The following is a 17,116-nucleotide window of genomic DNA, read 5'->3' on the forward strand; positions in this document are numbered from 1 at the left end:
ATGACACATTAAGCATACTTCAGCTGCTTGCACATGCAGTAATCTATCCGGGTTACATGATCTAATTACTGAAGCCTAGAACATCAGATAGGTCACATATAACAACCTATCTGAATACTCTATATGCTAGTCATTAAAATAAGACAACATAATTAACAGTTTGTTGTGGACCATTTGATCAGTTTCAGACATACAGTGTGACACAAGCATACGTGAAATAGAGAGACTGGCTGTAGCTCCTAGATTCAGCCTCTGTCCTGCTGAAAGCTGTATGAACTGGAGAGATCCTCCTGCCACAGGAGCAAACATAAACTCAGCACCTTATTGGCTGCTGGCTTGGAGGTGGGGAATCATGGGGTCAACTTGGCAGTGGGAGTGAACAGAAATGGCTCAGAGCAACACAGAGCATAAGGTTTCATACTGTTGTGTTACTGTTATAGGTAGTTTGATTTGTGTGTTTGAATCTCTTCTCTTCTCAGACTTTAATCCCCCATTGCAAGATCACCACAATTATATGTGCCGAGACCCACTGCGTCTCACACACATGCAGACATTACATACATGATGTTGATCTGATGCTCTACTTCTGCTCCATTGGGTCTCAGGACCTGGAGGACTTTAAACTCCAGCTGCTCCCCTTATGCCCCTGCAACATACAGAGAGATTTAACCAGCAGTATATGGTCAGTTAACACATGCAAAATCCCAATTAAAATACAATATGACAATTAAAATGTCAATTTAAGGATAATAAATAGTAAACCATAGGAACCACCACCAAACATACTGTCTAAGTCCTGGATCTTCATGTGTACCAGTGTTTTTGAAGGGTTTTTTGACCTTTACCAGATGTATAATATATGATTTTAGAAAGTTATTTTCCCTTCATGTAGCCTTTGGTTTCAATTCGTGGTGTGTTTGTATGTAGGGTTTGATCAATCAGCAGACTGAACTGTGCAGGATTTGACATTTTGTGTTTCATGTGACGAATATCAAGTGACCATATTTAACCACCTTCAACTACTACTACTACTACTGGCTCCCAAATTGCCCGCCCTCTGCTGCTTTTTATGTCTGTGAGTCTACGGCCAGTGTGCTTGGTCGCACTGAGGTAAAGGCAGGAACTGCACTCCCTGCAACTCTCGAGACATACTTTGAAGACCCTTCTCTGACTTACACAACTATTCGGACATTTTTCCCACGATTCACACCCTGTTTTCTTGCAAAATTGGTTTGCACATCCTCACATTTCGCGTCGTCGAGCGGCTTCGCAAACAACCGGAACTGATTGTAAGTATGCATGAGAAACCGGACCCGAAGTTACAGTAGCATGCCGGTGTAGTTGTCTAATCTGGTTGGTGTGAGAGATCACATGCATCGTTTTTCTGCCACGTTAGTGCTTGCAGCTGCGCAGGATGTGTTTGGTATTTTTGGACTGTAGCTTTTAGGCTCTGATGTGTGTCGCCCGCTCAAGCACATTGAGCGGTCTCTGTCATACAAATTCTTGCACTTATTCTTCCTGAAATGCAATAAAGTGGCGTGGGTGTTGCTCACATGCCAGTAAAACGTATGCGCTGGAGGCAGCTGGAGATGTTGTTGCAACACTGCTGCACACGAGCACACGTTTCTACACACTTTATCTGCTATTTATTTTTTAAATCCTCCTCCTCCCTGTTCAAACTATTGGAGGTTGCATCAGAGTTAAGTAACCAAGCCAAGTCAAATGGTGAATGAACAGCTGTTTCAGACGGTTGAAGTCCAGTGGAGGTTATCCAGGGTCAGTTCAAACATGTGCAAGTTGGCATGTTATAGTAATACCAGTTATGTGAAGTAAGCAACCTAATGTTTGTCTTTTATTAGACTTGGCATCAGCTGATGAATGCTGCTTAGTGTAATGTAAAGAGTAACTAAAGCTGCGGCAGATGCCCCATGTCATGACCTGTTTCCGGCCTGCAAACATCAAATTCATTGATGCATTGAAGTCTTTTTTAGTGATAATGTGACACCATGGACCTTGGTCCTCTGTAGAGGAATAATTTGTTTACTGGCTCTTGTGTTTTTTGTGCCATCTGCTGACTTGCAACCTTTGGTGTTGAAATTTGGGACACAGAGCAGGTGTTTGCTGACTTGACGTTTAATAACATAATAATAATCTAAAACCACCAGACCATCATACTGTTTCACCTGATTTTCCTTGAACTTTTTCTACCATGAGATGGAGAAGACATTCAGTTTTGTATAATGGTACAAAGCTTGGATTGGAATATTGAATTACTATGAATATGGCATACAGAGTATACTGTATACAAGCATGAGTCATCTTTTTGTAAATTATTTTAAAACTAATTAAGTGAATATTCTGCACTCTTCAATGCACATCTAGAGAGTCACTCTTTCCCTTTGTGTCTTCCACAGGGGCAATGGCCTTCCTAGGGAGTGCAGTTCGTCGGGCGGTGTCTGCAGTGCGGCCTCCTCTCTCTCCCCTATGCCGGACAAGCGCCCAGTCCTACAGCTCAGAGCACACCAAGGAAAAAAGTGTCCCTTATGAAAAGACACTCAAACAGGACGATGGAGCCTCATCTGGGCCGACTAAACCTCTACCCAGGTGAGCTCACTTGATGGATGGATGGATGGATGGATGGATGGAGTGATCTTCTGTGGAAATGTTGGTTTACCTTTATTATCTTTTGCAATTTGAGGTCAGCATCTATTTGAATTCTTGCATCAGTACAGGATGATTTGGCTGATAAATATGTAAGCTGATTTATCGATAGAAGAATGATAATGGAGCAGCTGACAGTATAAAAATAATCATGATGACCTAAAAGCCAGATTGTAGATGCACATTGGATTACTCAGGTCTGGAACAGTCTGAAAAGGGGAATACTATAATTATGAATTATTATTTTATTCATTCACTTAATAAAAAAGGTAAATTTGAAAACAGAGTTTCTCCTAAATCTTTGTTTTTAGGTTGGTTCCATTCAGTCAACTGTGTAACATACTCGTGTTTGAAGTGGCATTGCTTTTACCCAGTTTTCAAAGTCATTTTCTCAGCTCACCTCTATTAATCTGCCACCTGCCTCAGGTCAGTGGATGCGGTGGTGATTGGAGGAGGCAGTCTGGGCTGTCAAACCGTCTACCACCTGGCCAAAATGGGGATGACCAACGTAGTTCTGCTGGAGAGAGACCGACTGACTGCTGGCACCACCTGGCATACAGCAGGTAATGAACTATACAGTATATGGACAGGTGTAAGGTGTGTGTGTGTGTGTGTGTGTGTGTGGCCACATACAGCATTTTTACCGAATGCAATATTATACATCTTATACCATTCAGCCCTAAAGAACCTGTACTTCAAGTCTTTAATTTTAAAATATTTTTGTGCATGACCTAATATATACATGTGTTTTCACCAGGCCTGCTGTGGCAGCTTCGTCCCAGCGATGTTGAAGTTGAGCTCTTGGCCCACACCAGGAATGTGATCAGCAAAGACCTGGAAGAGGAGACGGGGCTCCACACAGGTTGGATCCAGAATGGAGGACTCTTCATTGCCTCCAACAAGCAAAGACTGGACGAGTACAAGCGCCTTATGTCGGTAAGAATCAAGATTGTCTGGTTTTGGAAAAGTCAGAAAAGCTGATATAAATGACTGCTACAGAGACAGCTCCTACATTGATTTGAGAATATTGTAATTTGTAATTAACTGGCATAAGTTTCAGTCATTAGTCATTATAACTTTAAAAGTGTATCCATAGCAACAGGTCCACCACAAAGCAGGTGGTGACTGCTAACATCAAAAGATAAAAAAAGACCAAAGAGAGAGGTAGTATCACTGTAATTAATAAGAAAATATTGCACAGAGAGGTTTATTCTTGTATTCATAAACATTTAGTTCTAGAAGCTAAAGAAAATGGCTTTTTGTAAAATTCAGATGCAATTATGTTGTAAGGAAAAGCTTTTCAGAGCCTGTGCGATTTGCTGTTAGTCCAAATGCGCCACATAAATGCATGTGTAAACGCAGCTTTTACAATCAGGATGATACAGTGCATGTAAACGACTGCACTGCTACCTAACCTGATTTCTCCAGGCAACTTTTGTACATTTTAATGTACTGATTGTTATTGTCAGTTGGGAGCTACCAACGAGTAATGGCTCATGAATAATACTGTTATCACCTGTTATCACCATTACCAAAGAACAAATACCTGATAGAGACTTTGACACCTCACACCTCAGGTACAAAAATTGCACCTAACTTCGTCTGAAAACGAACTGATTTTAAACTACTGCAACGGCTCCTTAGAGCATTAAACTGCAAACAGGAGGAGGTGGCATGAAAAGCTTTGGTTATCTAAATTACAAGTGTTTGGAGTTCAAAGTTCACTGAAAATGTCCTGTTTGGGACAATTACCATTGCTTCCATTTTTTAGATTAATTGTTTAAAATTATTATCTGGATTAAAAATAGTTTTTATTACATTTTTATTAGAAATAAATATCGACAGGTCTTCATGTTGTGAATAATGCCCTCTGATATCAGTGAGTGTAAGTGTAGCAGGAATGGTTAAGTTTCGCAATTTGAAATCAAAGCGCTCGCTGAGCAGACCAATAATAGATTTCCTTTGAAACATTGATCTATTATGTTGTTGTGGTCAGAAAAGACAAATACATGTATTTCAATATGGATCTGATGCAAAGTCCTGACAGATTTTCATGCGTCCTTCTCAGGCAAGATCATAAAAGACCATAACGACTAAAACGTATCATCTCCCCTCGTTTCTAGCTGGGTAAAGTTTATGGTATCGAGTCCCATGTCCTGTCGCCTGCGGAGACTAAAGACTTGTATCCTCTGATGAATGTTGATGATCTGTATGGAACTCTGTACGTACCAAAAGATGGCACCATGGACCCAGCAGGCACCTGTACCACCCTGAGCAGAGCTGCCTCCGCCAGGGGAGCCAAGGTAAAGTGTACTTGTCTGCAGTATATACCATTTTGTATTCAATTCATGGATATGCATCATATATTACAGCACGTGCACGTTTTGCATACTTTTCTGTGAACTGAACATCATGTGAATCATCCAGATATAATAAATACCACTCACTTGAACACTGCAAAATTCTTCCATTTGCCTCTAGTGTGTATGTAGAAGAATCCTACTTGTTATGCAGATTCGGACAATGATCCCTTTCTTATCTCTCTGTTACTCCAACAGTGCAGTGCAAAAATAACACCTTATCTGAACAAGAAAGTACAGTCTAGATAGCTGTGTCATAACCTCGTCTACAGCTATTCATTAATTGCTGTTTCAAACGGACGAGTGCTTAAATTGCAGTTAGTAAATGAAATAGATAACACTACACTTGGTCCGTGCTGTCATAGTGCATTTTATACAAAAGTTGGATCTAGGGTACTGACTTTTTGGCCTCTATATTAGCTACTGACAGTTTTATCACCATGGTAACTAAGACTGCACAGTTTCCAGAGAGCAATTTCAGCTCAGGCTATGAGAGAAATATACTAACCTAAAAAAAGTAAATACAAATCAGTCATCTTTCTTTCATAGCCCTCAAATGACAGTTAGCAACAGGTCTTCTTTGGTTTATCTGCTGAGTTATTAGGTCAGGAAAACAATTTGCAGGTATCCTTACCTAGTCTTAGTGTAGTTTAAATGCACTATTTGCAGATTGCATGCAGGGTGGAGCTGAACATATAGTGTAAATTTCTCTAAACTGCATGTGAACAACTGTTCATTACAAAACTGTCCTCCTAACAACAGGTGATTGAGAACTGCCCTGTGACTGGTATTCAAGTGCGGACAGATGACCTCGGGGTCAAGAGGGTGAAGGCAGTTGAGACCCCCCATGGGACCATCGAGACACCTTGTGTGGTGAACTGTGCAGGTCAGACTCAGTTCAACTCATCATCCCAAATACATAAAAAAAAAAGACATGCAAGTTCACCAGTGCTGTGCAACCGCGATGCAACTTAAGGAGATTTTAATGTTTGGTTAGATGCAACAGATCTCCCTGCCAATTCAAGTTAATCAATGTTCAAGTAACATTGATTATTCATTTGAATGAATCATTTACATATTATTAATTGTGCAGGCTTTGAGTCGGTGCCTTTTCTATGAGCACAATACAAAAGCAGCATTTGACTTTTACCTTAGATGAAGCACTTTGATACATTTTCCAGGTGTCATTGCCCAAAAGGCATACTGTATATCCAGAAGTGAATATGGCGTGTTTATGACATTTTTGTATCTGTGTGTTACGTGCAGGTGTGTGGGCCACTAAACTCGGGGAAATGGCTGGAGTAAAGGTGCCTCTCATTGCAATGCATCATGCCTATGTGGTGACAGAAAGAATTGAAGGAATACAGGTAGGATCACTATCTGTCATATTTTAGCAGCTAAATTGTGGTTCAAGATCTATTATTAAAAAGGCAAGACTTAAGCAACAAGTAGGCACGATAGTATGCTGGCTAATGGCAAATATGATTCTCAAATTTGGACTTTTTTTTTCTTTAGTTTTCATCAGTCAATACTGGAGTCAGGGTAGAGGGCAAACACTTCATAACTGGGGTTATCAGGTGGGCACCCCCCTTTCACTGATAGGCCCACACAGTAACAGAACATCAAGAAGATCCTGTTTATGCGGTCTGTAAATCATACTCACACCCTTTCCTGGTGATACAAAGGTCATACTTTTTGAGAGGCCAGGGGTTGGGGGAGAAAGGGCATTTTTGTTAGTCTTTCATCAAGCACAAGTGTAGTTTGCCGACAAAGGGGACATGATGGGTCTTCCCTAAGCCACTGGTTCCCAAAAATCCTTCTTTAACAAGGTTCTGGTATTCAAGGTTTTTCCATCTTGTCCATTGGCCCTGTTTTGCCTGTAAGACTGTGTTTGCACATAATTCTACCTCGTTATTCTAAAACTGCCTCTTCCGTGCTTCACTTAGCCCATAATATCTTTATGCCCAAGAGCGGATTTCGCCTGCTGAACTGCCTTGGATGGGTTCCACTTTCTTCCTGCCCTAGGAGCTGAAACTGATATTGTGGCCTTTGGTCTGAATCCTTAAAGCTTGCATTGTATTACTGCCCTAAGCTCTTGACTGCCATCTCTGATACTGTTGGTATGGGTATATACCAATGGTATGTGGAATATCTGGCCTTTGAGCCTCTGATAATGGAGATGGTCCTAGATTTGCTTAACTTGCTTAAGTGACTCAAACTTCATTCATGCCCATGTTATGTTTGAATTACGTTTTTCCAGGGGTCACTTAGTACATGTGTTGGTTGAGGTCAGAGTGATCATGCAATCCATATAGGTGTCGATGGCAGGCAGTCATTGTCCAGACTGCTGTAAGGTGTTCTCCTACTACCACCATGTTAAAGGCTAGTAGGTGTTAGGGAATTTTCCATAACTAATATGCACTGGGTCAAACTAGGCTTTGCGGTCATAGCAAGGCCACACCAAATATTGGGTTTAGACACTGTCTCCCCTTGAGATAGTGGTAAGCAGTGAGTCTGCTCCTTTTGGGGAAAACAGGAGGCATTCTGATAGTGTTGCTATTGCAGCCGAGGTCAGATATGTGTTTGACTGTTTTCCCTGAATGGGGTTAAGGTAACTGGAGTCAGAGGTTTGATATAGTGTTAGATGTAGGACAAAGGTCCTGAGTGAGGTCTAAGCAATGTTTTGGCTATAGACCAGTAGACTACATTCTGTATATTGTAGATGTGTTGGTCTGCCCATATTTGGGCATGGCTCAACCTTGGGCATTATCTGTGTGGTTTAAAGTCTATCCCCGGAGGAGAGAAACTTCAGAATTGAAGGGAGCATCAGAATATAACGTGTACTGATCATTCGCTCATTTCTCCTTGTACAAGTAAATAAACCTTTTCAATGCAAGACATCCTGGACTCCTGTCTACTCTCTCCATTGATGTATGGGCTGCATAATTAAAATCATCATCAGTAGGGAGATGGTGCATCCTGCCATTATTATTATTATAATTCCTTTTTCCAGGGATTACCAAGACGTGGTGTACTCTGAAAATAGTTTTCTGAACAGTGATAGTCACTGTAACATAGAAGAACTCAAAGGCTGTCTAGAAATTAGTATGCAGGATTCAAGGAATGCAACATAAAGATCTCATCATAAAGATCTGCCAGAACTGATCGATATTCTTCTCTTCGGGAATAACAATTTCTGATTGTCTGCTTATGTAGATAAAGTCAAACTATGTGAGGGACACAGAATTCCCTCTGTAATAAACACCTGTATCTTAATTGATGTCTTTTGAATCATACTATACCAAACATATTTTTAAAAGCTATTCATGTTCCTTTGATTCAGTTATTATAACTCTGAGCTGTTGTGCTCCAAATTTATTGTTAAAACACAATGGTTGTGTTTCTCACATTTGTTCTGTAACCATAAATTTCTGTAAAAGTTGGAAAGTACACTTTCATCTCATTATTTCTGTATTTGTTTATTCTTGTACTATAATTCAAGAGCTTGTAGTATAATTTTAATATGGCTGCCTTTTTTAAAAAGTGCTTAGGATCAACAATAAGGCCTGGCATTAAGGTTTTATTTTTATGATTACAGAAAGCAGCATGATGTTTACAACTTAAAAACATTCACAAATGTTAGAAGAATTATAAGTAACTTAAGTAACTTCTGGTGTATTATGACACTTATGAGGCTTTCTGAAATAAAGTATTACTAACACAATTTTAAGGTTCATTGTATTCCCCATGAAGGCAGAAATCCCTTCATCTGACTGTATTAAGTCTATATGACCAACAGGGGGCACTGTGACCATTTATATTTCAGCTTGTACGGTTCAGTTTGCTTAGTGTGCATTAGCATGACGTGTGGCTGTTGGTATAAGAGAGAAATGCAAGTTATTTTGTTTTGTATCCACTAATCTTGATCATATGTGTCTTTGGGGGTTGAGAGAGGCCCCTGGATGAATATATAACACATGCCTGACATGTCTTTTGTACACGATCCAGTCACTGTGTGATTTTTGATTATATGTATGTTAGATTTAGTTAGTGTGCACATGTATAACTCTGCTCATCCTCTAGAGGCCGGTGGGTTTAACCAGACTGTCAGACCTGCTCCGTGTTTTGTAGTTTAAGAGCAGCTTAACCAGCATTACTGCTGCATCATGTACACAGACATCAGCCCACACACAAAATGACACACTCACACATCAGGAAATCTGTTCCCACCAGGGTGTGCAACTTGTCAGGTCAAACATGTTATGCTGACCGCTTTTCTACGAGGAAAAAGATATGTGTTTTTGTCCCGGCAGGCTATGGTAGCTTTAAATTTATAACATACCAGACTTGCTGATGATGTTTCCTATATGTTTTTTAAATCTGTGTGAGTATGAGAAGGACACACAGAGTGCAGTGCTCCGTATTGATCACATGGAATAAGTTGCTCGACTGTACTCAGCACAGAAGAGAGAGGAAAAGAACAGTTTGGCTTTTATTATATGTAATGAGCTATTTTCCAAATGTCAGCTTGTTCACTGGTATTTTGGTTTTGTATCCAGTGAGTCAATTGACTTTGGAATGAAAGCTCTCAGGATGAATACAAATGACACAAAATACCGGAAGTGTAACTATTCATCACACACTTCTGCAAGAGTATTTACTATGACACAAGGAATGTGTCTTTGCTGTGTTTTGAAAGAAGATTTCATGGTATGTCAGTAGCTTCGGTACTTTACATGAAAAAACGCTATGGTTTGTTAAGGTATGTGCCACTGGTGCTGTGAAAATTTGTATGGTTATTTAGTCCTGTATTGCCCTGTTCTGTACATATGCCTCTGTGTAAAGTGTCAAAACAAGTGCTTTTCTGAAAACATTGGAGCACTAAATCCCATATGTCTTGTCATTATGAATGAATATTTTACTGTTTTAGCAGCCAATCAAACACAGTTATACACTTTTTTAGATAAAGATTAAAGCCATAGCACATTGTTGTGTGTTCAGCATTATGTTTGAAAGTTTAAAGGCCATATAATTAATTGAGAAAAGAAAAAAAACAAGAAAATGAAAACTTTTCATAAACTCAGTTAATCTTCCTCTTTTTGTCTCCTGTGTGAGGCTGAATCTGCCCACCATTTTGTTCCTGCTGTGTCTTGACTAATGCATGTTTCGATCATTATTTGCAGAACATGCCAAATGTAAGGGACCATGATGCATCAGTCTACCTGCGCCTCCAAGGTGACGCCCTGTCTGTGGGTGGCTATGAGCAAAACCCTATCTTCTGGGATGAGGTAAACTTGAATATTACTTGAATGATTCACCGTCTCACTCATATTGTAACTGTGTGTCTTTTGAAATCTTGTGCATTAACTATCCACGTGCCTGACTGAGCAGCATGATGTAATGTCTGCCTCGTTCAACGTAAAATCAAATACTCCAATCAGGTATCTCAATAAACTTTTATGTTGTTTATACACTTCTCATTCTCTTTGTCATTTTGACCTCATCTCTTATTTAATTTGTTTTTCTTTCGCTTGTCTTCATTGCCTTCATTGCTTGCTGATGTATTAGCTTGGAGGTCATATTCATAACTTGACTTGTGTGTAGGTGTGTGTGTGTGTGTGTGTGTTACCACACTTTCAAATAGCTTTAGGTGGGCTGGCTCAATTAGCTCAATTCATTTTAGTGCATCTTTCTCTGCTTTTCTTTATCTTATGTGTTTCAGATTTCTTTGTCAGATGCACTGAAAGATTGATGTAGAAACACTTACAACACCCGGGCAGCATGACTTTCATACTGTCCAAGCAACATTGGAAGTCATGCAACACACAGTATACTGTAGAGATATATAAAATAAATGAATGAGTTGTTTTTTCCCACTTACAGCTTACCACTTACTTTTTAATTCTTAAGTGTGGTCAGGTATCAAATTCACTACTTTTTTAGTTCCGACCACCTGCATTAAACCAGTATTTAGTATTGAAAACTAATACTGAACTCAAAAACTGAAAGTTGCCATAAAATGCTTGAAGGTATACTATGCAGGATTTTCTTTTTTTTTTTTTAAGTGTAAAGACTAATTCAAAAGAAATTCCTTTCAATCATCACTGCAGTGTATTAAAAGAACTTCATAGACCCTGTTTGGTGTGTTCAGGACACTTCTGGGTATCAACCTTTGGCCAGTGGGTGTGTAGCCTTCAGCCAGTAACAGTGAACCAAGTTATATCGCTGTCTCTGTCTCTCTGCTCTGCTCTGCTCTGCTCTGCTCTGCTCTGTGTCTCTGTGTCATGTATAAAGAGCTGCAGGTCTCTGTGTCTGACTGAGGGTGGGGCTTAGATATACACATGCAGAGCAGAGAGGCCACAGCAGACAGGATGAAGCTCTGCTATAGAACATAACTGCCGTGAAAACAAACATAAAATAATGTTTTATTTATATGATTCAGGCTTTGGTCTTTCCAGCGTAGCTTGCTCTTTTCATTCACTCTCTAGCTGAACTACTGCTGCTCTCTTTCTCTATCTCGCTTTTGTGTCAAGCTGGGGAGGAGGGGCCAACTTAAACACCCACAGACAAATACTGCATAGTATAGCTTTAAGTCTTGTTTACTTGTTCTTCGATCAGATTGTTCCTGGTGTAATTAACACATTTTATCTTTAACAGCATGTGTAAAGATAATGATAAGCACTGATGCATTTGAAAAGTCTGGTTTATTTTGTGATATGAAGTTTTCATAGAGAAACATCCTCAAAAAGTATTGTTTGCTGAAATGCAAGTGTCTTATTGGCTACAAACGAGCTATTTCATTTCTAATAGGCAGATTGAATACCATAATACATGCTCCATTGAGGATAAACCTATTTTATTTTAATGACCCCATAACTGCTCTTTTAGTACCACCCACTCACCTTATATTTTTTGCTCCACTATTGATTATAGTGTTTTAATTGGTGTACTGTTAAAGACTAAAACTGTAAAAAGGAATTATACAGGCAGTTCTTTCATCCAGAGTGTTTAAATGGGTGGTCAGCTTTGGAGATTGATATTTTTAAAAGCTTCTAAATTGAAAGGTGGTTTGATCCTGATGGATGTATACGTTCTCTCAGAGCCAGTTTTTTTTTTTTTTTTTTTTTTAAACCAGGCTGGCAGGTTAGGTGACAGTCCTCTCTCTCCCTCTCTGCTCTTTTTTCTTGTCTCAGCACACTACGCTTATCACTCTTCTCTCCCCATGCATTCCTGTTTGATTTATTCATGTATTCCTTAAATCTGCACTCTAACAATATAATTTAATCCTGGACCCGTATCATTCACAAGCTAAGATTACCACCTATTCAGCCTGTTCATGTTTAATAATGAGCCATATCAAAAACCACTGAACTGCTATGAAATACATTCAAATGGAAAATGTGGAAATGAAACCAAAGAAAAAACTTAAATAAAAGTTATTGAGGCCCAAAATGTAAAAAAAAAAGAAAAGAAAAAAGATAAGTAAGAAAAAACATTTAATCTCTTTCTGTAAAAGGTTTCAGAGATTACGTTTTTGAAGGACATTGATTACCTATTTGTCAAACTGAGTCCATAACTTTCTGTTTCCATCTGGCTGCCTGCCTGTCCACACACACACTCCTCTGTGGTTTTACATTTTAGAGGATTTTCTTTGTGCAGTAGCAGCTTCTTTTGTTCTTGTTCTGCAGCTGAGCGTTGCTTTGATGTCTTGAAGCGGATGGAGAAAGAAAGAAGAGATACAGAAAGGAGAATTAGCAGGGAGAGAATAGAGGATGCCTACTGAGTGAAGATGGGCAGGATTGATGGCTTTGGAGGGATTGAGAGAAGTGGTGTCTAGGACAAAAAGCACAGCTTCTCCTATACTCCAACTGAGTGTTCGTGCTCTGCAATAATACAAAACACTTTGGGAACATGAAAGCAGCGACTGTCAACTTAAACATTCCTATACGATTCAATTCTTAATCACGACTGAAAGCGTTGCCACTGACGTCAATTGTAAAGCCATAGGAACTCTTTTAAGTATGCCCTCATCACTTTTGTGACTGCTTTTCTGGGAAGTGTGAATTTTGTTTTACTATGGAGGAGCCAGGATGGAGATGAGTCAAGTTTAATTGGAGCGACGACCACATCAGTGCCAGGATATAGGGAAGAAATGTGGGACGGCTAAAATTGCTGCACAGAACACAAGCTGGTGTGCTGGACTAGGCCACGGCATTGAGATTTTCAATTTGAGTGCCCTGAGTCAACCAGATTAGTGTAGGAGGGGAGAATTTTAAGGCGAGGCAGTCTGACCTGCATGATTTGTACGAGCTAACGGCTGTGTTTTTGGCCCAGCTGACAAGGAGGGAGTGGCAGAGGTCCAGATGGGAGCAAATGAACTGAGAGGGAAGGTCTGATTTGACAGATGTTGATTCTGTGGTGAGAAAGGGTCAATTGGACAGATGCTACAGGATTGTGTTGTGGCTGCAGTGTGCACAGACACGCACAGCTGGATGTCCGCAATCACATGCAGTAACTTGGACTAATGTCACAATGTTCTTGTCAGTGGTGTAGATTCATTTTATGGTTAATATAAACAAAACACTTGGGATGATTATTTTCAGGTTATTTTGAATACAAACCTGGAGAGAAACATTGAAAATACAAGAATTTGCATTAAAAAATGTATATTGACTACATGCTACATGTAACCACTTTTTGAGATTTCTTACTTACTGAGGGGGGGCTTTGGTGCATAATTATATAACAGCTAATTTGCATTGTGACACAATTTTTCTGTACAAATTCTTTAATAGAAAATGTGCTTTTTGTGAAAAAGAACGAGTTCACAAATATTAACGTGTTCTTGTAAGAAAGTTTTTAGATGAATGGGGACATAACATTCCTGTGAAAATGGGTTCAAACGGGTCTGGGAGTTATTCTGTAAAACTAAGAACAATAATCTTTACACTTCCCACCATAGCAGCCATATTTAACAGTGATACACTTGTGTTTTTATAGTTGTAGAAAAACAGCTAGTTCTCACATACAGTGCTGCTTTTAAGATGCAACAAAATGGGAATGATGTATCGATGATGTTTTTGATATTTTCCAGGTCTCTGATAAGTTTGCCTTCAGCTTGTTTGACCTGGACTGGGATGTTTTCATGCAACATATCGAGGGTGCAATCAACAGAGTTCCTGCTCTAGAGCAGACTGGCATCAAGTCCACTGTCTGTGGACCAGGTAAATATACACACACACATATATATACACACACACACACACAGCTGTTCAACAGAAGCCTCCAGTTTTAAAACTGAAAATCCTGGAAGCTCTTCTTGCAAATTTCCCCATAACATTATGGATTACAGCAGGGAACAAGCAACTCTCGTGACACATCTTAAATTGGACACATTCTAATTTAAAAGTGAAATGTATCCTTCTGTGAATTATCTTATTCACCGTTCCCATATCGCATTCACTCATGAATACCTAAACTAGCAGGCTGTGTGTCATGTTTATAGATGAGTTTGATTATATCAAGTCTGACTTCGTGTCCAGGCAATAGCACATTGCTAAGGAAGGTAAGCGAGCCGGTCTGTGATTGTGCAGCATGAAGAGTTACAGTATAAAATTGAATGTTTCATTGTTTTAGTGTAAAGCAGCTGTTTGGAGAGTCAGAGTGATTTTGTGAAGTGAAACAAGTGAGAGCTGAAACATACTGTATGTTTACACACACAGACACAGACGAATGACCCAAGAAATCTGAGAGTGACAGAAAGAAACAGCAAAGTATAAACAGAGAAAATTAGAGCGTGAGACATTAATAGAGACAGAGAGTCAGATAACAACAGATGTTGTTTTTACATGATACTGTGAGTACACCACATTGGGCATTGAATATTGATAGTTTGCTTACTGAGTCCTGGACAGTTTCCTTGGATAAACAGCGGGCAATAGAGCAAAAATCTCCACCACAGGAAAAATTGGGGAGGGGGGGGTGCGGTGCCTCACAGATCCCTGAATTCAAAAGGTTAGTTTAGGATTAAGGTAGGATTAGTCAAAGGTAAAGGTTAGACAATTTTCCTTTGGCTTATTCAGCAGGCAATTGAATATGGCTAATGAACATCTTCACAGATTCACAAGCGTGTGATAGAGAGAACACGTGTGTATTTTTAGCCCCAGTTAGTGAAGCACTTCACCTTGGATCTCTGTCTCTTTCAGGCTCAGGTCTTAGCTCTTGGTTCACTGAAGATACAAACACATTTTTCTGCACAGGGCTTTCATTAGTGTGTCAGGTGGTCTAAATTAGATTAATATGAATACTTTATGAATCACCACAGAAAAAAGAACTGTACTGAGCTTTCCCCAAATAGCTTTTTACAGCATGGTTTACTTTCACAGATACAATGAATAAATCCATCTTAACATAAGGTTGGTCAAGTTACTTGAAATATGTCATCAATTGCTCGATAGAGACAAAAAAATAATTGCACCACTTTACTAATGACGTATTTGCTAAATTACATTAGCTTTGTGATTTAGCAAAGCTCCATCATAGTTGTCTTTAAACAAACTGTTTCTATATGACGTGAAAATAGAAAAACAATACTACTTATTTAAACAGGAAGCCTGAAATACATTACCTCTTATAAAAGAAGAGAGACTTGGCTAATCTGACAGGATAAAATATAAATGGCTAACAATTGGTTATAGCACATTAAAATAAGACATGGAAGGCATGGGAAAAACATTGTCTGTGACATTGGGTCTTTTACCCCAAATAAAAGTAATACTGGAAAAGCCTCTAGGCATGAAGCAAAATTGTGTATCTTACATTCGCTGCCAATGCTCTCCATAAAATTTCACCGCCTGTCTGGCTATCTGTCCTCAGAATCATTCACAGCAGACCATAAACCGCTGATGGGAGAAGCTCCAGAGGTCAGAGGTTTCTTCTTGGGTTGCGGCTTCAACAGTGCCGGTAAGTGCTGAAAGGATGGAAAAATGGAAGAAAGAATAAAAAAAGCAAAAGAATGAAGGGGGAGATTAATGTTGGCTGTGGCCCCATCTATCTATATTCACATAAGGTTTTGAGTTTTAAATGTATCCTCTCAAAAGCACTCGTGGATGACAGAAAGCGTAAACACATCTCCAGTCGGATTACCTAAAACAAATGGTGCAAATCATTCCCAGTTGTGTGGTTTCAAGTACTTCACGGTATAGAGATTTTCCCTTGAGGAAACTATGAATTGATAGAGCTAGAAAGGTCATAGGAACCTTCAAAGGATGCACACAGCAAAATAAAGAGGAAAAGAAGCTGGCAGAAATGGTTAGAGTGTTTTTCCTCGACTTTGCCATCTCTGTGGACACTTTCAAGGCTTGTGCCTTGAATAATGGAGTGTTTTGAATCCTCACTAAGTCCATGGAGAACATACATACACACGCATGCTCATACAAACACATAAACATCAACCCAAGTGACTCCATTACCTCACTACAGATGAGCTTACCTCTGACAATAGATGGGGGGGGGGGGGATGTGAGTATCTGAGCAGCCTGAAAAACAGAGAGAGACGGGGCGTAAAGGGTAAAGTTATTGCCATCAGCGTTAACAGACAGTTGAGAGAAAGCTTATTTTTTCGTAAAAAGAGCAGAGGACTACAGGGTCGAGCTCTAGAGTTGTTCTGACAGTAGCTTGGGTAGATGCCGAGAGTTGGAGCTCTAATAAGTGGACATAGTGTTTTCAACCCCCTGACATTACACACGTATGTTCCATGTATGTCTGTTTTTTGTTTTACTTTTTCTCTCTTCTGTCCATCAGTCTGGTAGTGATATATGTATATCCTGTTATCCATCGTCAGCTCAAAAGAGGGCTCATATGTTCCTGTACCTGAAGTTTTGATTCCTCATGTATATCGGTTCATTCCTTATTAATTAAAACTGTATTTCTTCATGATTTTAAATTATGCAGAAACTAGTTATGGATCAACAGAAAAATAACTTCACAGAGCAAAACATGATTTTAACATTTAAATTAGATATCTTTGAGTTTTGGGTTGCTCGATAGATATCCCCTCGGGCTTTTTCGACATTTTATAAACAAAATGATAATCA

General features: G+C 39.4%; 1 protein-coding gene across 4 annotated transcripts in view; it reads left to right on the top strand.

The window, feature by feature from the left end:
- Positions 1 to 1,099: 1,099 nt before the first annotated feature.
- sardh (sarcosine dehydrogenase) overlaps positions 1,100 to 17,116 on the top strand; it is a 52,107-nt gene continuing 36,090 nt past the window's right edge. For 2 of the 4 annotated variants that reach the window (XR_009927145.1, XM_062434639.1), the window contains exons 1-10: positions 2,226 to 2,243; positions 2,415 to 2,604; positions 3,088 to 3,224; positions 3,419 to 3,597; positions 4,785 to 4,964; positions 5,784 to 5,907; positions 6,288 to 6,388; positions 10,205 to 10,309; positions 14,116 to 14,245; positions 15,897 to 15,983. Coding sequence is in view for 1 of the 4 variants with exons in the window: in XM_062434639.1 (XP_062290623.1) it covers positions 2,420 to 2,604; positions 3,088 to 3,224; positions 3,419 to 3,597; positions 4,785 to 4,964; positions 5,784 to 5,907; positions 6,288 to 6,388; positions 10,205 to 10,309; positions 14,116 to 14,245; positions 15,897 to 15,983 (1,228 nt within the window). In the remaining 3 variants the exon portion in view is untranslated. Of the gene's footprint in view, positions 1,290 to 1,918; positions 2,115 to 2,225; positions 2,244 to 2,414; positions 2,605 to 3,087; positions 3,225 to 3,418; positions 3,598 to 4,784; positions 4,965 to 5,783; positions 5,908 to 6,287; positions 6,389 to 10,204; positions 10,310 to 14,115; positions 14,246 to 15,896; positions 15,984 to 17,116 lie in introns of those variants that run through there. The other 2 variants (XR_009927146.1, XR_009927147.1) reach the window with 2 other exon arrangements.

The sequence above is a fragment of the Scomber scombrus genome, chromosome 15 (genome assembly GCF_963691925.1).
Source record: "Scomber scombrus chromosome 15, fScoSco1.1, whole genome shotgun sequence".
Lineage (NCBI taxonomy): Eukaryota > Metazoa > Chordata > Actinopteri > Scombriformes > Scombridae > Scomber > Scomber scombrus.